Source organism: Salmo salar, chromosome 12 (genome assembly GCF_965601325.2).
Source record: "Salmo salar chromosome 12, fSalSal1, whole genome shotgun sequence".
In the NCBI taxonomy this organism is placed as follows: domain Eukaryota; kingdom Metazoa; phylum Chordata; class Actinopteri; order Salmoniformes; family Salmonidae; genus Salmo; species Salmo salar.
In genome coordinates, this window is record NC_138302.1 from 68,383,049 (window position 1) to 68,406,996 (window position 23,948).

Sequence of the window (23,948 nt, forward strand, 5' to 3'; positions counted from 1 at the left end):
GGCCCTCATACCACCTTCATGGAGTCTGTTTCTGACCGTTTGAGCAGACACATGCACATTTGTGGCCTGCTGGGGGTCATTTTGCAGGGCTCTGGCAGTGCTCCTCCTTGCACAAAGGTGGAGGTAGCGGTCCTGCTGCTGGGTTCTTGCCCTCCTACGACCTCCTCCACGTCTCCTGATGTACTGGCCTGTCTCCTGGTAGCGCCTCCATGCTCTGGACACTACGCTGACAGACACAGCAAACCTTCTTGCCACAGCTCGCATTGATGTGCCATCCTGGATGAGCTGCACTACCTGAGCCACTTGTGTGAGTTGTAGACTCCGTCTCATGCTACCACTAGAGTGAAAGCACCGCCAGCATTCAAAAGTGACCAAAACATCAGCCAGGAAGCATAGGAAGTGAGAAGTGGTCTGTGGTCCCCACCTGCAGAACCACTCCTTTATTGGGGGTGTCTTGCTAATTGCCTATAATTTCCACCTGTTGTCTATTCCATTTGCACAACAGCATGTGAAATTTATTGTCAATCAGTGTTGCATCCTAAGTGGACAGTTTGATTTCACAGAAGTGTGATTGACTGGGAGTTACATTGTGTTGTTTAAGTGTTCCCTTTATTTTTTTGAGCAGTGTACATGTAAACCAGGCTGAAAAGTGACTGATAGCAGGAATATATACATACTTATGGTAATATACTAACGGTAATTTATAAACTGGGTGGTTCGAGCCCTGAATGCTGATTGGCTGACAGTCGTGGTATATCAGACAGTATACCACTGGTATGCCAAAACATGTATTTTTACTGCTCTAATTAGGTTGCTAACCAGTTTAAAATAGCAATAAGGCACCTCGGGGGTTTGTGGTGTATGGCCAATATACCACAGCTAAGGGCTATGTCCAGGCACTCCGCGTTGCGCATGAGAATAGACAGTACCAGTCAAACGTTTGGACATGCCTACTCGTTTAAGGGTTTTTCTTTATTTGACTATTTTCTACATTGTAGTGAAGACATCAAAACTATGAAATAACACATATGGAATCATGTAGTAACCAAAAAAGTGTAAAATCAAAATATGATTTATATTTGAGATTCTGCTAAGTAGCCACTCTGCCTTGATGACAGCTTTGCACACGCTTGGCATTTTCTCAACCAGCTTTATGAGGTAGTATCCTGGAATGCATTTCAATTAACAGGTGTACCTTGTTAAAAGTTAATTTGTGGAATTTCTTTCCTTCTTAATGTGTTTGAGCCAAGCAGTGGTGTTGTGACAAGGTAGGGAGTGGTATACAGTAGATAGCCCTATTTGGTAAAATACCAAGTCCATGTTATGGCAAGAACATCTCAAATAAGCAAAGAGAAAAGACAGTCCATCATTAGTTAAGACATGGTCAGTCAATCCAAAAAAATAAGAACTTTGAATGTTTCTTCAAGTGCACTTGCAAACGCGCTATGATGAAACTGGCTCTCATGTGGACCGCCACAGGAAGGAAGATCCAGAGTTACCGCCGCTGCAGAGGATAAGTTCATTAGAGTTAACTGCACCTCAGATTGCAACCCAAATAAATGCTTCAGAGTTTAATTTACAGACACATCTCAACATCAACTGTTCAGATGCTGCGTGAATCAAGCCTTCATGGTCAGATTGCTGCAAAGAAACCACTACTAAAGGACACCAATAAGGAGACTTGCTTGGGCCAAGAAACATGAGCAATGGATATTAGACCGGTGGAAATCTGTCCTTTGGTCTGATGAGTCCACATTTCAGATTGTTGGTTCCAACCATCTTTGCGAGACAGAGTAGGTGAACAGATTATCTCCACATGTGTGGTTCCCACCGTGAAACATGGTGTGATGGTGCTTTGCCTGTGACAGTGATTTATTTAGAATTCAAGGCACACTTAACCAGCATGGCTACCACAGCATTCTGCAGCGATATCCCATCTGGTTTGGGCTTAGTGGGACTATCATTTGTTTTTCAACAGGACAATTACCAATTTTCACCAAGGAGAGGAGTGCTGCATCAGATCACCTGACCTCAACCCAATTTAGACTGTTTGGGACGAGTTGGACCGCAGAGTGAAGGAAAAGTGCAAACTCCTTCAAGACTGTTGGAAAAGCATTCCTCATGAAGCTGGTTGAGAATGCCAAGTGCGCAAAGCTGTCAAGGCAAAGGGTGGCTACTTTGAAGAAATTCAGATACAATAATTTTGGATTTCGTTAACACTTTTTTGGTAACATGATTCCATGTGTTATTTCAGTCTTCACTATTCTACAATGTAGAAGATAGTTAAAAGAAAAGCGACCAGTAGCAAGATAAATATGAATGGCAACCAATGTGGGCAGGAGAGCAGTAGTTAGCCATAAGTGTTACTGCCAGGGGATAGAAACTGCACCGGTACCACCTGCTGGGCAGCAGCACAGAAGTGTCTGGGGTTGCTGGAGTCTTTGGCAGTCGCAGGCCTTGTACTGGGCTGTCTGCGCCTTCCGGTCACAGGCAGTGCAGTTGCCACACGGGTCAGGATGTGGCTGTAAGAGCAGAGGGAACATGCCAATCGGGCATCTAAGAGAACTTGGCACACTGAAAGACTACTGTTCAGGAACGTAAGAATTTAAAGTAGTTTGTTCCCATTAGCCGTTTGCCTCAAATCACTAGATGGCTCCAACACAGACCAGGCTTCCAGTTCACACCAAACAAGAGACCTGCAAGTGATTTTTATAGTACCATTATTCCAGACAGGGTTTGTGCAACTGACCATGAGTCATTTAGGACAGGCACAATAGTGCAAGGCCTCTTGTCGATGTGACCATATGCCCCAGAAGGCCAGAACCTCAACTATATTACTTGATCCCCAGGGCATTTCAAAGCCTACAGCTGTACAAATGTAAACCAAATTGTGCTTCAAAAGCATCCCAACTGGTTCCCTAGATATTAGTTAACATTATCAAAAGCATAAGTGTAGTGCAAGTTGGGTGGAACGAAAGACATGAATTTCACTAAACCTGCAGTAACATCTGCTAAATGTGTGACCAATAAACTTTGATATGAACATCAATCAATGTTTACAGAGACAGTAATGTAGTTAGTAAACCAAATATTTATTATGGTCTTCACAACAAATCAGCTGTGCAGGTGGTAAAAGGCCAGAGTCCAACAACAGGAGAGATTCTAGCAGTAGTCAACAGCCAGGTGCCATTGGCAGAGTAGAGGGCTGGGTATGCGGGATCCGTCCTTCACACCAATGAGACCGGCTTCAGACAACCATGGTTCAGCTCTTTGCAAATCATGGACCGCTGGCTTCAAACAGGGGGCTTGGAGTGGGTGGGGAAAAACAATCACAGCAGTAGGGGAATGGGCCAGTCTACTTGGACCTCTGCCTCATCTTTCGCCTTTTACGCTTCAGCCTACAAAGACCAGAAAGTGTCAATTAGTGACCAGAGCTGCATCATTACATACCAAACACAGCATGTCAGTTTGTAAAAGTCCCTACAATGATTAGCATTAATCCCACCATTGCTGTGTGCTCATTTAGTATTTAAAATGTAACGTTTATTTAACTAGGCAAGTCAGTTAAGAACAAATTCTTATTTACAATGACACACGGTCCCCGGTAGTTAACTGCCTTGTTCTGGGGAACAGATTTAAGTTGTCACCTCGGGGATTCGATCCAGCAACATTGTGGTTACTGGCCCAATTTTCTAACCACTTGGCTACCCGCCACCCCAAATGAAAACATTAATCCTGGACTGAACTATTATGAGCCTTAAAAAAAAAAAAGTCATATGCATGGTTGTCAAATCTATTGTAGTTGATAGTTTATCGCAAATGTGTGCTGCGTCCATGTTAACAAGACTGGAGTACCATGCTTATCTGAACGAAACTACAAAGCAACATCAACATTCAGATAAATCCTAAAAGGAAGTGATCCTTACCTGCGCATACGCTTCTTCCTCCACTAAAAAAAAAAAAAAAAGTACATTTAAAGAGTTTCATGCAAACAAGTATTCATTCATGTTTACAGCACAAGCTGCGGGTCGAAACAGGAAGACATGTGGATATCTGGCATGGCAATGCAGACCATGCGTCACAAGGTTAGGAGTTAAGACCATACAAACACGCAGGCATGACACTGGTGAACAGTATCATTTATCCTGCTAATATAAGCCACTCACGAAATCTACAAAATACATTACAAGTAATATTGCTAGTACCTTGTGCGCCATTGGGCCGTGAAACCTAGTTCGCCAACGTGGTCAAGCTAGCAAACGTTAGCTAAAAACGCCATGGGTGAAGTAAATTGTATATCCAACATTCAAAATGCAAAACTCGTGCCAATTAAGCGTTTAACCTTTAATGTAATATTGAATACAGCCAATGTTTCCATAATATAGGAAGCCAACTATTTAGGCACGTTGTCGTCAGAGAAATGTGTGTATAGCGTTAGGTAGCTAGCCACTGCTTAATGACAATGAGCCAAACAAAAGCCCGCTAATATGAAGTTAGATATTTATCAACTCACCTTTGCTCTCATCTTGTGGAGATGTGTCTGCAATTAAAGATAACAAAGTTGTTTAATGTAACGGATGGCAAGCAATTACTACTGATTTAGTTGGATTTGTTTTGGGACAGAATTCAATGTTTCTTACCTCTACAGCGAAGACACCAAATTGAAAGAGGACGTGACGAAGAAAGGGGAGGGCCTTTATAGAACAAAACGTAACGTCATATTCAATCGCCACTTGCTCAGCTCATTGCTCACTGGGAGATGTAGGCAGAAGTCGTTGAAATTTAAATCATATTTTACGTTGGAATTATATACTTGTGTTCAGGCATGTCTACAATCACGTAAGTCTATGGGTGCTGTTTATAATAGAAAAAAATGGGGGCACACTTTCCATCCATGTAAGTTTCCTTTTAAATCTTATCAAGCAAATGTTATTTTTCACCACACCTCCACAGTTCTCGTCATATATAATCAGAAACCTCTGATTAAAGTGAAACTGAAAGGTCCAGGCATCAATTATATACACTACATGACTAAAAGTATGTGGACACCTGTTCATCTCATTCCAAAATCATGGGCATTAATATGGAGTTGGGCTCCCCCTTTGCTGCTATAACAGCCTTCACTCTTCTGGGAAGGCTTTCCACTAGATGTTGGAACATTGCTGCAGTGACTTGCTTCCATTCAGCCACAACAGCATTAGTGAGGTCGGGCACTGATGTTGGGCAATTAGGCCTGACTCGCAGTAGGTGTTCCAATTCATCCCAAAGGTGAACCATCAAAAACATCCCCAGACCAAATGTTACAGTTGGCACTATGCGTTGGTAGCGTTCTCCTGGCATCCACCAAACCCAGATTTGTCAGTCAGAATGCCAGATGGTGAAGTGTGATTCATCACGCCAGAGAACCCGCTTCCACTGCTCCAGAGTCCAACGGGAGCGAGCTTTACATCACTCCAGCCAACGCTTGGCATTGCGACCTTAGGCTTGTGTGCAGCTGCTCGGCAATGGAAACCCATTTCATGAAGCTCCCGACAAACAATTTTCGTGCTGACCTTGCTGCAGGGGGCAGTTTGGAACTCAGTGGGGAGTGTTGCACCTGAGGACAGACCATTTTTACACTACACGCTTCAGCACTTGGTGGTCCCGTTCTGTGACCTACCACTAACACTGATGCTCCTAGAAGTTTCCAATTCACAATTTTCATCACTTTTAGTTGACCGGGGCAGCTCGAGCTGGGCATAATTTTGACGAACTGACTTGTTGGAAAGGTGGCATCCTATGACAGTGCCACGTTGAAAGTCACTGAGCTCTTCAGTAAGGCCATTCTACCGCCAATGTTTGTCTATGGAGATTGTATGGCTTAAATAGACAAATCCACTAATTTGAAGGGGTGTCGACATACGTTTGTATATATATATATATATAGTGTACTCTTTATGGCTGTGCAGTCTAAAGTAATACACAGTGTCTTCAGAAAGTATTCAGACCCCTTGACTTTATCCATATTTTGGTAGGTCACAGCATTATTCTAAATTTGATTAAATTATCCCCCCCCCCCAATTAATTTACATACACTACCCCATAATGACAAAGCAAAAACAGGATTTTATAAATTGCTAATTTATAAAAATAAACTGAAACATCACATTTACATAATAATGCAGACCCTTTATTCAGTAAATCAAATCAAATGTATTTATATAGCCCTTCGTACATCAGCTGATATCTCAAAGTGCTGTACAGAAACCCAGCCTAAAACCCCAAACAGCAAGCAATGCATGTGAAAGAAGCACGGTGGCTAGGAAAAACTCCCTAGAAAGGCCAAAAACCTAGGAAGAAACCTAGAGAGGAACCAGGGGTGGCCAGTCCTCTTCTGGCTGTGCAGGGTGGATATATTATTCAGTACTTTGTTTTAGTACCTTTTGCAGCGAATACAGCCTCGAGTCTTGGGTATGACACTACAAGCTTGGCACACCTGTACTTGGAGAGTTTCCCCACATTCTTCTCTGCAATCCTCTCAAGCGCTGTCAGGTTGGATGGGGAGCGTTGCTGCACAGCCATTTTCAGGTTTCTCCAGAGATATTCGATCAGGTTCAAGTCCGGGCTCTGGCTGGGCCACTCAAGGACATTCAGAGATTTGTCCTGAAGCCACTCCTGCATTGTCTTGGCTGTGTGCTTAGCATCATTGTCCTATTGGAATGTGAACTTCCGCCCCAGGCTGAGGTCCTGAGCAGGTTATCATCAAGGATTACTGTACTTTGCTCCGTTCATCTTTCCCTCAATCCTGACTAGTATCCCAGTCCATGCTACTGAAAAACATCCCCACGGCATGATTCTGCCACCACCATGCTTCACCGTAGGGATGGTGCCAGGTTTCCTCCAGACGTGATGCTTGGCATTCAGGCAAAAGAGTTCAATCTCAGTATTATCAGATCTTGTTTCTCATGGTCTGAGAGTCTTAAGGTGCCTTTTGACAAACTCCAAGCAGGCCGTCAGGTGCTTTTTACTGAGGAGTGACTTCCGTCTGGCCACTCTACCATAAAGGCCTGATTGGTGGAGTGCTACAGAGATGGTTGTCCTTCTGGAAGGTTCTCCCATCTCCACAGAGGAACTCTAGAGCTCTGTCAGTGACCATCAGGTTCTTGGTCACCTCCCTGACCAAGGCAATTCTCCCCCAATTGCTCAGTTTGGCCAGGCAACCAGCTCTAAGAAGATTCTTGGTGGTTCCAAAATTCTTCCATTTAAGAATGACGGAGGCCACTGTGTTCTTGGGGACCTTAAACGCTGCAAATAGTTTTTGGTACCCTTCCTCAGATCTGTGCCTCAACTCAATCCTGTCTCAGCGCTCTACAGACAATTCCTTCAACCTCATAGCTTGGTTTTTGCTCTGACATGCATTTTAAACTGTGGGACCTTATATAGACAGGTGTGTGCCTTTCAAAATCATGTCCAATCAATTGAATTTACCACAGGTGGACTCCAATCAAGTTGTAGAAACATCAAGGATAATCAAGGGAAACAGGATGCACCTGAGCTCAATTTCAAGTCTCATAGCAAAGGGTCTGAATACCTTTGTAAATAAAGGGTTTCGGTTTTTGCTTTGTCATTATGGGGTATTGTGTGTAGATTGCTGAATGGGTTATATTTATTTAATTCATTTTAGAATAAGGCTGTAACGTAACAAAATGTGGAAAAAGTCAAGGGGTCTGAATACTTTCCGAAGGAACTGTATGTTGACAGACATCGGCAACTTATTTCCTGTCACTAAAATCTTTCTGTTCTTGCTACTACAACAATTTACCTATTGCCTGCTTTCACTGTCAGATATGTGAGAGGGGACCATGATTAATATGTAATGTTGACTCATATCTGTGCAGATCAGATCATGACTCAATAGCCTTGTTGGAGCCCTCCAACAGAGAACAACATATTAGACATATTAAAAGGTCATTTTATTTCATTAGGTACAAATAAGTATTGGATACTGGTTATGCTTTAAAAAGTACATCTCAACATGTACTACTGTTGTCAATTTAGCTTTTTGCCATTTAATGACATGCTCTCACTTAGTTGAAAAACAGATTTGCATAAAATATGATTTCAAGCAGTTCTGAATGAAGACACTTTGTTTAAAAGCTCCACTAAAATGTTTCATTTGGTTGATAAAAATTAGGTATTGTTGAAAATAAAAATAGATTTCTAAACTGAACAGCACGACACCATTCCCTTAAAAATCCCCTACCAGGAAAGAGGGGGGGTGCCAGTAAGTATAGCAGGGTTTGTTCCCATAACAGTAACTCTTCAGGTGTTAGTGCAAGAATTCTGTCTTTGAAATTCTGTGCTTTAACCTTACAATTATTCAAACATGACAGTATTGAAACGCTTTAACCTGTGCTCTAACCTTTCAATTCTGTCATGTTTGAATAATTGTAACACTGGCACCCAACTATTATTTTCCAACAGATATCATCCAGTTAAAATTGAGTTAATCAAAACAAAACTTCTACTTTGTTTTGACATTTTTAATTTCAAAAGTTTATAACACTTCACCTATAGATTGCAACATTTCTGAAGTCAGGTACATCACCTAACGATAAGGTGTAAAAACACAATGCTAGAAAAGGTTTTTTATCCATCATATTCCAAAAATGTGTTTCCCCAATCTCAAACTCCAGTTAAGTATCAATGGAAAATAAACTCCATATATATGTGTTACAAGGATGTGACCCTTATTCAGACTCCAGATTCAACAGAATGGCTACAAAAAAAATAGTTTTTTCAACAGATTTGAGTGCATTCCCAACAGGCTCAACTCCAAATCTATCAGATGTATTCAATGGGCCAAATACTACAAAAGGGCATGAGGGTCAGAAATTCACTTTCTAAGTTTGTTATATGGTGTGTGTGTGTGTGTGTGTGTGTATCAGTGTGGCTGAAGACAGGTAGGCATCTACTCTGCAGCCTTGTTGCTCTCCTCGGTTGGCTGTCCAGTAGTGGTTTCCACAGTCTTTGAGGCCTAGGAGGGAGGAAGCAAGGCCCCGATTAAGAATGGAGAGAGCAAACAGAATGTTTTGAATTAATTTGTTTTTCACCATTGTCATATCAAATACCTTCTTTTTCTTCTTCTTCTGTGTTTTGCGACTGGCTGAGCTCTGTAGTAGAGTCTGGGGGAGAAAAAGGGATTGTTTGCTGTCAATCAAGAGATGTCTTCCAAGGAAGAAAGCCACAACAGAACTGCTAAGTGTGGAAATACACTGGTCAAAACCTCAGATGCCATCTCACACCCTTATGCAGTTACTTAAAGTGTAGGCTCTGAGGTGCAAGTCCCTGTTCATTAATATAGTTATTCATGTAATATGAGCAGTGAAGAGCCATTCAGGTTGCCTGGGGCCATGGGCTGGGAGCCAGCTGGAAGCCCTACTTACCCTCAGGTCTGCATCCTGCACCTCGTGCTCTGACTTGTAGAGCTCTGCCTCAAAGGGTCCGCTGGTGATTTTATGGGGGCCGTTGGCCATCAGCAGCACTGTGAACTTAAACTGGGCCACAAACTCTCCTGAGAAGCAGAGAGAGATAATGAGACACGTAGTTAGGAAAAAAAGAAAGAAACAGTGCACAGAGGATAGGAAAAGAAAGATGCAGAGAGACTCACCATCCTTCTCATTGAGCACACTGAAAGGCTGTAGCAACTCGTGTTTGGCACACTCCACCACGCCCAGGCGGGCTTTTGCCTCATCCTCAAACGCCCTGAAGAGAGGAGAGGAACAAGACACACCTGTTAGCTGAGGAGGTCTCCAATGGACATTCAAAGCACCTGACTCACAGCATCAGTGAGATGGTTGATGAAAAAAAGTCCACGTCTTTAATGATAAGATTATGGTGTTGATGCGGTTGGTTATAACAAGTCTCTGACACTTCTAATATGAGGACATCCTACCTGAGAGTGAAGGGCATGGCGTCGAAGCGTCGCTCCACCTCGCTGAAGAACATGCGGGAGGTCTTCATCTTCAGCCCGTACTGCTTACTGGGGTCCCTCTTGTAAATGGTGGTCCTCTGGCCTCCATCCCTGGCCTGGGCAGGGGACAGGAGCATAGAAACATCAGTATTGGACAGTCACATTTAGCCAGGTAAGAAATTAAAAGGAAAAAAAGGATAGTTCAGACTCAGTAATAATGCCCTTTTCTAGCCATGTTACCGCATGGGGGCATTGGGATCCCCCCCTCGCTCTCTCACCTTCCCTTCACCAGTGCTGATCAGCACATCAACAGCGTAGACCTCGTGCACCTCAAACTCCGCCTTCTCATGGTCCTTCCTGCAGATGGGCATCAACAGTAGCCAATCAGAGCAACTCACATCTTTCATTTATCATTCAGTCCTAGTGACTAGGGCTGTGACGGTCATGGAATTTTGGATCGGCCAAATTACCGTTATAACTGTTCGAATAGCAAAAAAACAACAACAAAAAAACGTTCTCCTCATGACTGCATGTGCTCCTAGGCATTGCCTTGGACTCAAATCAGAAACTGTGTTTACTGTTTAGCTAAGCTGACTGACAGCTAGCAGAGAGGATAGCTAGCTAGCTGGAGTTAGCTAGCCTAACTTGCTGACATTTCTCTGTGAAGTCACAGAGTGTGCCCTGTTTTTGGTATTCCATTGGGTGCATGTTTTCCCATGATTGCTACAATACTGTACCTTGCTGAAACAAGGAGCAACAATGTTTCATCATGGTGTAAAAAGACCATGTTAGTACGGAAACTGACTCAACTTCACTTCTTGTCTTTTTGAATGCCTGGCCATTCCATCTTCAGTTCCACAACACAAAATTCAAAAACTGGCTAGTTTTGTCTCCTCTCGTCTCTTCTTATGTCAGCTGTTAGATGTGAACCAGACTTACTTTTATAGAAAACAAAAATATAAATGCAACATGCTGTCTGCCGTGGTACTGCACTTCATCAAAGCACTATTCTCTACATGTGTTCAAGTGCTTGGACATTAATGTACCTTTGCTGGTCTGTGGGGTTCTGAATGATGGTTTTCTCTCCATCGATAACGTGTTGCTTCAGCTGATGAGATAACATACCTTAAACAGAAAGATAAAAAGCCATTACAACAGTTCTCGCTCCACATTTTACTGCAGTCACACAACAGTTAACTTCATAGACTGGTTGGCTGACAATGTCCTGAAAATGATGCTTGTGCATTGATGGTAGAGGTCGACCGATTAATCGGAATGGCCGATTAACTAGGGCCGAATTCAAGTTTTCATAACAATCGGTAATCAGTATTTTTGGCCACCGATTTTTTTTTAATTTTAACTTAATTTTTTTAATATAAATATTTTTTAACTAGGCAAGTCAGTTAAGAACACATTCTTATTTTCAATGACGGCCTAGGAACGGTGGGTTAACTGCCTTGTTCAGGGGCAGAACGACAGATTTTTACCTTTTCAGCTTGGGGATGCAACCTTACGGTTAACTAGTCCAACGCTCTAACCACCTGCTTTACATTGCACTCCACGAGGAGCCTGCCTGTTACGCGAATGCAGTAAGAAGCCAAGGTAAGTTGCTAGCTAGCATTACACTTATCTTATAAAAACAATCAATCAATCAATCATAATCACTAGTTAACTACACATGGTTGATGATATTACTAGTTTATCTAGCCCGTCCTGCGTTGCAAAAAATCGATGCGGTGCGCATTCGCGAAAAAGGTCTGTCGTTGCTCCAACTTGTACCTAACCATAAACATCAATGTCTTTCTTAAAATCAATACACAAGTATATATTTTTAAACCCGCATCTTTAGTTAATATTGCCTGCTAACATGAATTTCTTTTAACTAGGGAAAATGTGTCACCTCTGCAACAGAGTCAGGGTATATGCAGCAATTTGGGCCGCCTGGCTCGTTGCGAACTGTGAAGACTATTTCTTCCTAACAAAGACAGCCGACTTCGCCAAACGGGGGATGATTTAACAAAAGCGCATTTGCGAAAAAAGCACAATCGTTGCACGACTGTACCTAACCATAAACATCAATGCCTTTCTTAAAATCAATACACAGAAGTATATATTTTTAAACCTGCATATTTAGCTAAAAGAAATCCAGGTTAGCAGGCAATATTAACCAGGTGAAATTGTCACTTCTCTTCCGTTCATTGCACGCAGAGTCAGGGTATATGCAACAGTTTGGGCCGCCTGGCTCGTTGCAAACTAATTTGCCAGAATTTTACGGAATTATGACATAACATTGAAGGTTGTGCAATGTAACAAGAACATTTAGACTTATGGATGCCACCCGTTAGTTAAAATACGGAACGGTTCCGTATTTCACTGAAAGAATAAACATGATAGTTTCCGGATTCGACCATATTAATGACCTAAGGCTCGTATTTCTGTGTGTTATTATGTTATAAGTCTATGATTTGATAGAGCAGTCTAACTGAGCGCTGGTAGGCACCAGCTGGCTCGTAAGCATTCATTCAAAATAGCACTTTCGTGCGTTTTGCCAGCAGCTCTTCGCAATGCATTGCGCTGTTTATGACTTCAAGCCTGTCAACTCCCAAGATGAGGCTGGTGTAACCGATGTGAAATGGCTAGCTAGTTAGCCGGGTGCGCGCTAATAGCGTTTCAAACGTCACTCGCTCTGAGACTTGGAGTAGTTGTTCCCCTTGCTCTGCATGGGTAACGCTGCTTCGAGGGTGGCTGTTGTCGATGTGTTCCTGGTTTGAGCCCAGGTAGAAGCTATACTGTTACACTGGCAATACTAAAGTGCCTATAAGAACATCCAATAGTCAAAGGTATATGAAATACAAATCGTAGAGAGAGAAATAGTCCTATAATTCATTTACATCTATTAGCAGACGCTCTTATCCAGAGCGACTTACAAATTGGTGCATTCACCTTATGATATCCAGTGGAACAACCACTTTACAATAGTGCATCTAAATCTTTTTTTGTGTGGGGGGGGGGGTAGAAGGATTACTATATCCTATCCCAGGTATTCCTTAAAAAGAGGTGGGGTTTCAGGTGTCTAATTCCTATAATAACTACAACCTAAAACTTCTAACCTGGGAATATTGAAGACTCATGTTAAAAGGAACCACCAGCTTTCATATGTTCTCATGTTCTGAGCAAGGAACTTAGAACCTTAGCTTTCTTACATGGCACATAATGCACTTTTACTTTCTTCTCCAACACTTTGTTTTTGCATTATTTAAACCAAATTGAACATGTTTCATTATTTATTTGAGGTTAAATTGATTTTATTGATGTATTAAAAAAATAAGTGTTCATTCAGTATTGTTGTAATTGTCATTATTACAAATAAAATTTGTAAAAAAAAATTTAAATCGCCCGATTAATCGGTATCGGCGTTTCTTTTTTTTGGGGGGGGGGGGGGGGGGTCCTCCAATAATCGGTATAGGTGTTGAAAAATCATTTGACCTCTAATTGATGGGGCCGGAAGCCATGCATTGTTATCATTCTGAACGGTCAGATGGCTAGGAACAATTACAATAAGCTGCCATGTGGGGAATTTTAGGTGGCTCATTTCAGCTAGTTTTATCTTGTTTTTGATACCATGTCTTGTTGTGAGGCGTTTTGAGTGATTTCATATCAATGCTAATATGACTAAAATTCGCGAGCTAGCTAACCAACAACTGTAACAATGTATTTGAGAGACACATGTTCATTGTGCAAATGCATCTGTTTTTAATAAACATTTGGAGACTAACTATAGTTTACATATTGTCAACAACCTAAGCCAACCCAGTCTGTTTTGCCCCATAGTTGCGCAAGTGTCGGTTTTGTTGCTAAACAATCAACCCGTCTATATGTAAACGGTCAGCTAAAACCATTGATTCACTATCTTAGACCCATGAATCCGAGTCACCTCTCAGGGCAAAACTGACTTTCTGCCTCAACTAGTGAAGGCACTCACCCTCGATGGCTGTGCATTTGAATGACTGAGCGATCTTGTTCCAAGCCTCTGTCACCTTTGAGTTCTGGTTGCCAGGCTTGACAAGGCGTAGGGCTGCCTCCGCACACAGATGAGCTGCCTTTATCACGTCAGCTTTCTTCCCCGTCACTGGCGCTTCCTACATGTACAAGGCAGAGGTTAGGTCAGGGCGCTACGTTGACCTTTTTTTTTTCAAGGAGTTGAAAAATGTAGATGTACACAAAGAAATTGTGTACATCTAAATTGAAAATAAATTGAAAATATTTGAGATATTAAAGCTAAAATCCTTAATTTTTTACAAGCGCACTGGTGGTCGCACAGCAAAAATATTTAGGCACATTTGTCAGAACCATGAATGAGAGTTAATGTGGGTGATTTAAATATATTTTCTGGAAGTTTTGTATAATATCAGCCAGTAGTTTTGAAAGTAGTGCTCACGAGCCAAAGCGGATCCCGAAAATTGTGCACAATTGTGTACAACGTCCTCGCGTCATTGTTCTCAAGCCTCTGTAGCTGTGATCAAAGAGAGTAAAACAAACTCTGTGGTGTTCATGTGGTGTGCATGTTTGGCTCACTTCAAAACTGGGGCTGTAATGAAAACATGAAGCAGACCAACCTCTTTCGTCCTTTAAAAACCGGCTGTATGTAAAATATTGTGTGCTATTGCTTGGGAAATAAATACACGTGACTCTGGATGACAACATAATTATGTTTGTTTCCAACATTAGGGCTGTTTTCCTAAAGAAGTTCCATCTGCTTCATGTTTTGTTTCCTTGCCACGATACTAACAAGTATCGAGATACTCGTATCTTCCAGGCCCTAACGCAACCTCATTGGACAATACTGGGCATATCCTGATCCCGCCTCCCACTTTAACCTTGCAACCTCATTAGACATAATTGTACCTGCCAATTAACATTGTCCATCAGTTTGGTTGTTGCAGGCCAGTTCCCGACTTTCTGTAGTTGCACCCAAGGTCTCAAAGTAATGTGATAATGTCATTTCATACAATGGAAAGTTATACCGGTAGTTATATGTTGGCATCAACTCCTTGGAAGTTGTGTATTTATTATAAATAGCATTTGGCTACGTGATGAATGATGATCGCTGACAATGAACTGCAGTGTTGGATTATTACCCCATATCATGGAATAATACATTTGGGAACGTTTATAATGACAAAAGGTGGACACATGGAATTATTTGAATTGGATGGATGGTTGATAACAGAAAGGTAGGCCGATATTTTATTGTTTAAAAAGTGGGTGAAAGCATGCATGGATGCGCACCTGGTAAAAACCTTAGCCTATTGTGCAATATGTTCCAAAATTCACCAGCGACACCATTGTCCACCTGATCGGGTGGACAATTACCTTCTAATGTATTTGTGTGGCTACAATGGCATCTTTAGCGCACAACATTCTCTGGTTTGCTGAGAAATGCTTTGAAAGAAATTATTGTAAAGTGGTTGTTCCACTGGATATCATAAGGTGAATCCACCAATTTGTAAGTCGCTCTGGATAAGAGCGTCTGCTAAATGACTTAAATGTAAATGTAGGTCTAATAGATCTCACTTCTAATTCAGGAGGCTTTCTAACTTCTGATGCATGGAAGTTATCATGCATTCGATGAATTCAATGTATTTTCGCTGTTATCAAAATAACTAATGGTAAGCGCATGCAGCCACTCATCCCACTTGCTTCAGAGCGCACGTTCACTGCATGACAGGAATGAGCAAGTAGATCTCATGCACTAAATTATGGCAGGTTAGAATGTAAGGATTCTGTGCCTTTTTTTCCGCTGGGAGAGGACTGCAGATAATGTATTATACATGTATGAGCCATACATTTATACGTCAGGTCCAAAACAGGAGGCAACAAAAATGAGGTCATTTTCGAATCCTCCAGAATATATCTCTTCAATGAGGGCTTAAGAATTCCAAGTCATTAGGTCATAACGGTACATACCTTGGTAGCTCCCACAACAAAGCTATGAGCCACATTTGCGATGAAGCCATCAACATGGACTCCAAGATCACTGCAGAAATAAAGGGGACAGAGATGGAGAGGATAAGAGAAAAGGAGAGACGGAAACGTTTTAAGTTATGAAGGAAATAGAAGTTCATCAGACATTCAGAAATCGTTATGCCAACTATGTAGTTGTGTAGCGATGTTATATGATGTACTGTTATATCTTGTGTAATGTAAGTGTCTTGATGTGTTTGGACCCCAGGAAGAGTAGCTGGGGATGCCTAATAAAATACAAATACAAAGCCAGTTGCTGATATCTATGTCATTGTGTAAAAGGACATATAGATGATTAAATACATTTAGACAAGGACAAAATGGCAGTCATGTTGTGCTTCCAAAGATCAAATGGGAAAAAGTTTACTGACAAAAAAGACGTCAGAGATAAATTAAACAGTCTAATTTGTGTGATTTTATTACGGTAAGTGTCGAGTGAGGATATGCTCCGAGGGTAAGTTGTTATTGGCTTGTTCACCTACAACCATACCGCAGGGGGATCATAATGTATTCCAAAGACAGCACCCATGACAATGAAATTGCTAGTTAAGGATACACCCAGGCTTTTGGTATAGTAATGAAAAATATGACTTTTCAACAGATTCAGAGAATGGCACAGCCCTACAGTAATACAAGTTGGCATAACCATCTACACTGAACAAAAATATAAATGCAACAATTTTTACTGAGTTAGAGTTCATATGACCAAATTGAAATAAATTCATTAGGCCCGACTCTATGGATTTAACATGAATAGGAATACAGATATACATCGGTTGGTCACAGATTTCAACAACAACAAAAAAGGAAGGGGTGTGAATTAGAAAACCAGTCACTATCTGGTGTGACCACCATTTGCCTCATGCAGCGCAGCACATTTCCTTCGAATAGAGTTGATCAGGTTGTTGATTGTGGCCTGTAGAATGTTGTCCCACTCCTGTGCCGAAGTCACTGAATATTGGCGGGAACTGGAACACGCTGTCGTACACGTCGATCCAGAGCATCACAAAGATGCTCACTGGTTGATATGTCTGGTGAGTATGCAGGCCATGGAAGAACTGGGACATTTTCAGCTTCTAGGAATTGTGTTCAGATCCTTGCAACATCAGGCTGTGCAGTATTATGCTGAAACATGAGGTGATTGCGACGGATGAATAGTAGTGAAATGAACATTCAATTCTCTGGCAACAACAATAAGCGTTTTGTGTGTATGGAAATGTTCTGGGATCTTTTATTTCAGCTCATTAAACATAGGACCAACACTTTACATGTTGGGTTTATATTTTTGTTCAGTATAGTTGGCTCTTTAACACTCACAATATTCCAGACAGTGACATCCTTATATTAACAGAAGACAGAAAACAGGAAAGGGAGGGTCAACAGAGAGATGACAAAAGTGGCAATCCAACAACTAAGATGAAAAGGCTTGTTCAACTATACAATGGCAATAGTGACAATTAGGCACCAATACCAGATGAACAAGGCTAGTAATCCAATCTTTACTTATCGTTTGCCATATAGACATACAGGCACATAGACATACAGGGAGACAAGACCTAACAAAGACGACAAGTCAACAGCCAAGGAGACCCCATCAGATGCATGAGAACACAGCAAACAAGATGACAGACAACACATACTTGGGAGACTGAAGACACACAGAGTGAAGGGGTAATGTTACTGTAGATTGAGGTTCATACATTTTGACCAGATCTCCATCTTTAAGTGTGTAGTCAGGGTCACTCTTCAGGGGAGAGAAGTGGCAAACACAGTTATTGACTGAGACGCTGGTGGGGAAGGCAATTCCTGGAAGAGGGAAGAGAGAACCACCAAATCTTCAATTTAAAATAATCTGCAGTGTTTATGAGAGACCTGACTGATGGCAAATAATGTCCCTCTTTTCAACCAATATCACTCCTCACGGTTCTGTCATCTCACTGACATATTCAATAACTCATCCCATGTTCAGGCCCATTGTGAATGTGTGGCATGTGTTTCTGATCTGGAGACAGTATGACAACATACTGTCCCCCTCACAAAAGAAAGCATGGCTTTGAACCACCTGCCCTATATAAACATTTATGGTAGACGTAAGAGACAGGACCAACAGTCATAACTACATAGTAGGGCTGTGAACGTTTAAACGACATTGGGATAGTTAACGGTTATAAAAAAACTACTACCAACAGGTCCCAATCAAATCAATCAAATGTATTTATAAAGCCCTTCTCACATCAGCTGATGTGACAAAGTGCTGTACAGAAACCCAGCCTAAAACCCCAAGCAGCAAGCAATGCAGGTGTAGAAGCACGGTGGCTAGGAAAAACTCCCTAGAAAGGCCAGGACATAGGAAGAAACCTAGAGAGGAACCAGGATCTGAGGGGTGGCCAGTCCTCTTCTGGCTGTGCCGGGTAGAGATTATAACAGAACATGGCCAAGATGTTCATAGATGACCCAGCAGGGTCAAGTAATAATAATCAGAGTGGTTGTCGAGGGTGCAACAGGTCAACGCCTCAGGAGTAGATGTCAGTTGGCTTTTCATAGCCGATCATTATCATCATTAAGGGAAAATGGAAATTAAACATACCTAACGCAACAATCCTGTAACGTTAGTAGGAGGAGATATGCATCTTTCAAATGATTTGCCAAGGATATAAAGCGCTCCACACCTCATCGCGGTTAATAGTTATCAAAATAGCAGAGTGAGGCAGGGAAGGGACCGCAGCGAAGAACTGTATGGCAATACTTTGAGAAGTTAAATGAGAAGGTGGTGAAATAAATGCAAACTGTGCAAGGTGGAATTGAGCTACAGTGGCAATACAGCTGAAATGCTTAACCATCATCTGAAATGGAGGCACCATGGAGTGAGAAAATCACAGCACTGATTACAGAAATGATTGCAGTTGATATGCAGCCATTGTCAATGGTAGAGAATGTCAGCTTCACTGCCCTGATGGCATATCTAGAACCTGTCTACAAGATGCTATGTAGAAACAAAATGTAATGACCTGGATGGTGAAATTGTACAATGATTCCTCTGTGAGTACAAAGCGCGAGCTCTCAAACACCATACGTGGTGTTAACAGCAGATTGTTGGACGTCTATGAACAGGCTGTTATACGTCACTGCAACGAGCCATCACATTAATGAAAAGTGGGACATGCACTGACAATTGAGCACACGGAGGAGAGGGACACAGCAGGGAACCTAAAACAGCATTAACTAGCAGTAAAGTGAGCGTCTTCTGTAAGTAGCAAGGACTGCGGTAGATTGAAATGTACTGCCCCCTAGCGGTCATACGCAGGACCATATCTGAATAGTAAATTCACGTAATTTTAAGATTTTTTATTTTCATTTAAACGTTTAAATGATAAAAATTGCAGTTTAAACACTAAGAACAATTGTAACCCCATTCCGCTTGCACTTCTCACCCAGCTTTTATCCCCCTTCCACCCCAGCCCTTTTACCTTTCTTCAAGTCTTTCTCCTTCCTGAAGACCTTGCCAGTTTCTGCCATGATGTGAGCATCTCCCTTTTCACAGAGACTGAGCACAGACACCCCTGACTTGGACGCCTCAATCACCACGCGCAGGGCCTCTAGAGAGAACAAGAGGGTAGGGGAATAGGAGGTGGAGATGTATGAGACATTTGAGAGGTGAAAAAGAGTGTAGAAGTGAGACCAAATATGTCATCATCACATTCAATCAGAACATGTGCATTCTCTATAAATAAGACTATCCATCATGGTTGTATTATGTCATGATGAATCAGCTGCCATTTAACTGAGTTCAATGTTGGGGTATGAGTCATGACTCTGGGCCTGGGGTCAGTTTGAAGCCTGTCCATAGAGGGGTAAGGAGGAGGAGGAGTCTACCGTGTCCGGAATTTACGTCCCCGTTCATTTATTGTATTCAGGGTTCATTCAAACAATTTTAAATTTTAGTTTTTTACTATTGACAGTTACAGCGGATTTCGATATTGTATACCCATTCGCTCTCATTAAATATAGGTCATCTGATTTATTTGTTTCAGTCTCTGAATTGTTTAAATCAAACTTTTCTCTGCCAGCTCCTGGTATCAGTGCATAAAAACTTAAAGCTGTCTATCGATATCAGCTGATGTACGAAGGGCTATATAAATACATTTGATTTGATTTGTCTACTGAATTAGCCTAGTGCGCGTGGGCACACATGCACACTAAGGCTAAGCTTGTTTTCCCATTTGAACTATGCTAGTTTCCGTCCTCATTACCAAACTTCATAAATACTCCACCCTCGACTTCAAAACACCTTGCTAGTTATACAATCATGTAAATAACAAATTTGCTGGAAATAAACATTTTATTGAATAGTCATGACCGGTTGAAGATGTCGTAAGATGACGGTGGCGAAGGATATCATTGCTACTTAACGCAGATCCAAGTTCAGTTTTGAGATCCGCCGGCATCATTGGTGTAGGGTTAGCTGGATGTTTCTGACTGGTCTTGGAACTGTGACAACGGGCAGCCGCTCCTCGCTTGGTTTGATGGGATAAGTAGTGATTTTGCCAACACCGCCAGCTATGTACAGTCATGTACTCTTATACCCTGACTACACCGTGCGCCAACAAGCATCTGCGTTGCCAAGGGCTAACATTTACATTTAAGTCATTTAGCAGACGCTCTTATCCAGAGCGACTTACAAATTGGTGCATTCACCTTATGATATCCAGTGGAACAACCACTTTACAATAGTGCATCTAAATCTTTTTTTTTGGGGGGGGGGGGGGGGGTTAGAAGGATTACTTTATCCTATCCTAGGTATTCCTTAAAGAGGTGGGGTTTCAGGTGTCTCCGGAAGGTGGTGATTGACTCCGCTGTCCTGGCGTCGTGAGGGAGCTTGTAGAAGTCAGTTCTATTTGTGATGCAGATCACGCTGCAAGTCCTGCCTCTCCTATCTCCTCATTGGTTTATAGAAGCAGATACCCACGTGCCATCTCCTCATTGGTTATACTCACGTGGGTGATTGAAAGATGAACTGTGTTGTCGGTCGTCATGGTAACTATGAAAGTTTAGATGCCAATCATCATATAAGTTCAAAGAAGAAAAAGCCTGGAAGGAGGAGAGATGACTAGAAACGATTCGGTTGACCGTTTTATGTGTGGATTAATTGTCAAAGTAGAGGACCTTGAGCATTTCAGGCAAAATAACTTGATGTTTATATCCCAGGACAAATTAGCTAGCAACAGCAAGCTAGCTAAATAGGACAAAGTAGCTAGCAAGTGCAAGCTAGCTAGCTAAATTGCCATAAATATTTAATGCTTTTCGACCTGTCCCCAAATTAATGTAATTGGTTCAGAGTTTGTTTTGATATTTTAACCTGCATGTCATGATCGCGTTTGGTGTGGGGGGACAAAATACATTTATGCACGATGGTGCACGAGTTTGGGTCCGTGTTAGCCCTTGGCAACGCAGACGCTCGTTGGCACGCGTGAGCAGTGTGGGTGCAATAATTGAATAATATAGATTTCTAAATTTATTTTGCAACGAGCGGTGTAGTCAGCCTATTTACATTTTGTTAAACTGACTATCGTATCTGTTGATTACATCTGACTTACTATAATGAGTAATCCAGGAATGTCACAAGTTACGAGAAAACTTGAGAAAATAGCAACTCTACACAGCGCAATCACTACAATGAATGGCAAAATTACTTCCGGACACAAATGGTCTGCGTAGCTCCTCCTCCTGCTCAACACCGCCAACGATCTAGCTGTGTCATGTCTAGAAAGGAACCAGCTTTGTCAAATTATCGTCAACAGTGACATTTTTGGGCATTTTAGTTAACCTAACCCAATTCTCCTAACATGCTACATTATTTTTTGTAATGTCAATTGAGGTGGCTCAACAAATCACAGCACAGATTGAAGGGTAAACTTCCTGCTTTTACTTCCTGCTATGGTTACACTCAAAATGGCTGCCAGTCCACCCATTATGTCATCATTGACTTGAATGAAGATCCCCGTCTACTCATTCTATTTCTGTGTGTCATAAAGCTACTAAGGTCATGCCAACAAGCAATGTCAGCATTTTTAGCCCACTTGCTTTGGGTAGGAAATTAGCTGTCCATTTATAATACCTGTGAACAAGTTGTCAGTGAGGCAGCTAGCTAGTCAGATCATGTGTGGTTGGAATAATATTTCCCTGTCAAGTTTAAGCCTTTCCCAGTAAAATTGTCTCAGTTGACTACAGCTAGGCAGAACAAACGTACACATACATAGCCAGACCTATTTCACTTTACATGGAACTAGCTAAGTTAGCTAGTTATGACTGCTAGTAAGGGGCAATTACATGACGACAGAATTATGCGGAGGCTAATTTCCCACTTTAAATGTATGCCAAACAAAAATCAACGATTGCAAAGTTAAACAAACCATACAATTCTATGCACAAGCCAGCATTTTTACAAAAACGAATTTACTTTAACAGTACAGATGCAAAGTTTGGTAACAGAATAATGGCTCAAACAGCATAAACCATCATTCTGTTACAAAACTTTGCATTTGCATTGTTCGTCAAGTAAACGTATTTTTATAAACACTTTTGTAACATTTTTTTTTTTAAGTAATCCTTGTGCATTGAGTTTTTGTTTCTTGGTTTTTGTTTGACATAACTAACCAAATTTCCCCAAGGCCACTTCCTAGCTGTGTGGTTGACATGGAAACATAAATTCCGTTAACTACTGTAGCTCCCCAAACAGTGAACTAAGATGACAATACAAAAAAATAACGTTTGCTAGCTAACTACATCTAACTAACAAATACAATAGTGGTTACTACTGTCTGGTGTGACTGTTGATAATTCATGTTTAGGTAACGTTTTCTAGCTAGCCGTTATGTTCACGGTCCTTGACAAAATAACCGTTAACCATAGCTAGCTGGCTTACTGAACTTTGCTCACAAAATAACGTCGTGAAGTTATTGGCCTACCAGGGCTAGGCCAATTTCCATTCCACCATCACACGTTTCTAAACTGCGCCTACTATGTCAAAGCACATGGTTGTGTTGGTCTGTGCCTACACATCAGGCTGGTGTTGTACGAAAGGCCGCCAAGAGCAGGTCACCCCGATCTGACACTTACGGTTGGCGATGTCACCTCCCATTTTGTACTTGGTGACAACCAAGTCCTCAGCGATAGTCTGTTCTTGTTCTTCATTGTCAGACATCTTGACAGCGACTCTCTTTACAACACACTTCCTAATGTGTCGGCACCAAGACCGACACCTGTGTGAAGCTAGCCACAATAGTGGAATTTGTGGTTCGACTTCAAAATACAAGTCACCAATTGAAAGTGATACAAACTGATACAAATAATGGAATCATGTCATATTTGGAGTAGATAATGCTAAACAAGTTTAGAAAGTTGTTATATACATTTGAAAAAAGTCCATAATTGCTGAACAATTAATAAAATGGCCACCCGGACTATTTACATTGACACCTCCTCCTCCCACCCTCTCACATTGTTTTTACACTGTTGCTACTTGCTGTTTATTATCTATGCATTGTCACTTTACCCCTACCTACATGTAAAAACTAACTCGACTAACCTGTACCCATGCACATTGAGTCTGTACCTGTACCCCCTGTATATAGCCTCGTTATAGTTATTTTATTGTTTTACATTTATTACATTTTTTACTTTCTTTTATTTAATAAATATTTTCTTTACTCTATTTCTTGAACTGCATTGTTGGTTAAGGGCTCCTAAGTAAGCATTTCGTGGTAAGGTCTAAACCTGTTGTATTCGGCACATGTGACAAATAAAAGGTGATTTGATTTGATAATAAGTCAATATATGCTAATATTTGTGAAACTCTTCACAGTTGTAATCTGTGGATGTCACTGAGTAGGCTGATACCCCATTTCAAAATCCGTAGGTAAGGCTATACATTGCAATATGAACGTCAATACGCACAATAGGCTATCTAGTGAGT

General features: G+C 41.5%; 1 protein-coding gene and 1 long non-coding RNA gene across 3 annotated transcripts; both read right to left on the minus strand.

Moving 5' to 3' along the window:
- Positions 1-3,071: 3,071 nt before the first annotated feature.
- On the minus strand, positions 3,072-4,744 carry LOC106565539 (uncharacterized). Its single transcript, XR_001319682.3, has 4 exons — positions 4,641-4,744; positions 4,514-4,540; positions 3,927-3,949; positions 3,072-3,398 (listed from the first exon to the last, which is right to left on the minus strand). It is a non-coding gene; the product is annotated as an uncharacterized LOC106565539 (long non-coding RNA).
- Positions 4,745-7,930: 3,186 nt separating this feature from the next.
- LOC106565538 (proliferation-associated protein 2G4) lies at positions 7,931-23,267 on the minus strand. 2 transcript variants are annotated; one of them, XM_014132784.3, is made up of 12 exons: positions 23,093-23,267; positions 19,444-19,572; positions 17,677-17,782; positions 15,920-15,989; positions 13,935-14,091; positions 10,999-11,077; positions 10,231-10,309; positions 9,935-10,068; positions 9,650-9,744; positions 9,426-9,553; positions 9,111-9,164; positions 7,931-9,016 (listed from the first exon to the last, which is right to left on the minus strand). In XM_014132784.3, exons 1-12 carry the CDS (start codon positions 23,175-23,177, stop codon positions 8,951-8,953), a joined length of 1,182 nt encoding a protein of 393 aa, XP_013988259.1. In that variant the 5' UTR covers positions 23,178-23,267; the 3' UTR covers positions 7,931-8,950. The 2 variants fall into 2 exon arrangements, with proteins under 2 accessions (XP_013988259.1, XP_045547612.1); XM_045691656.2 differs by lacking the exon at positions 23,093-23,267 and adding an exon at positions 22,942-23,063 and having other exon boundaries at positions 8,508-9,016.
- Between the last annotated feature and the right edge of the window lie 681 nt (positions 23,268-23,948).

Coding starts and splice junctions, on each gene's coding strand:
- LOC106565538 (XM_014132784.3), bottom strand. CDS start 23,177: ATGTCTGACAATGAAGAACAAGAACAGACTATCGCTGAGGACTTGGTT. Junction 9,554..9,649: donor TGTGCTCAATGAGAAGGATG/GTGAGTCTCTCT, acceptor TCTGCTTCTCAG/GAGAGTTTGTGGCCCAGTTT. Junction 9,165..9,425: donor TGCAGGATGCAGACCTGAGG/GTAAGTAGGGCT, acceptor TTTCTCCCCCAG/ACTCTACTACAGAGCTCAGC.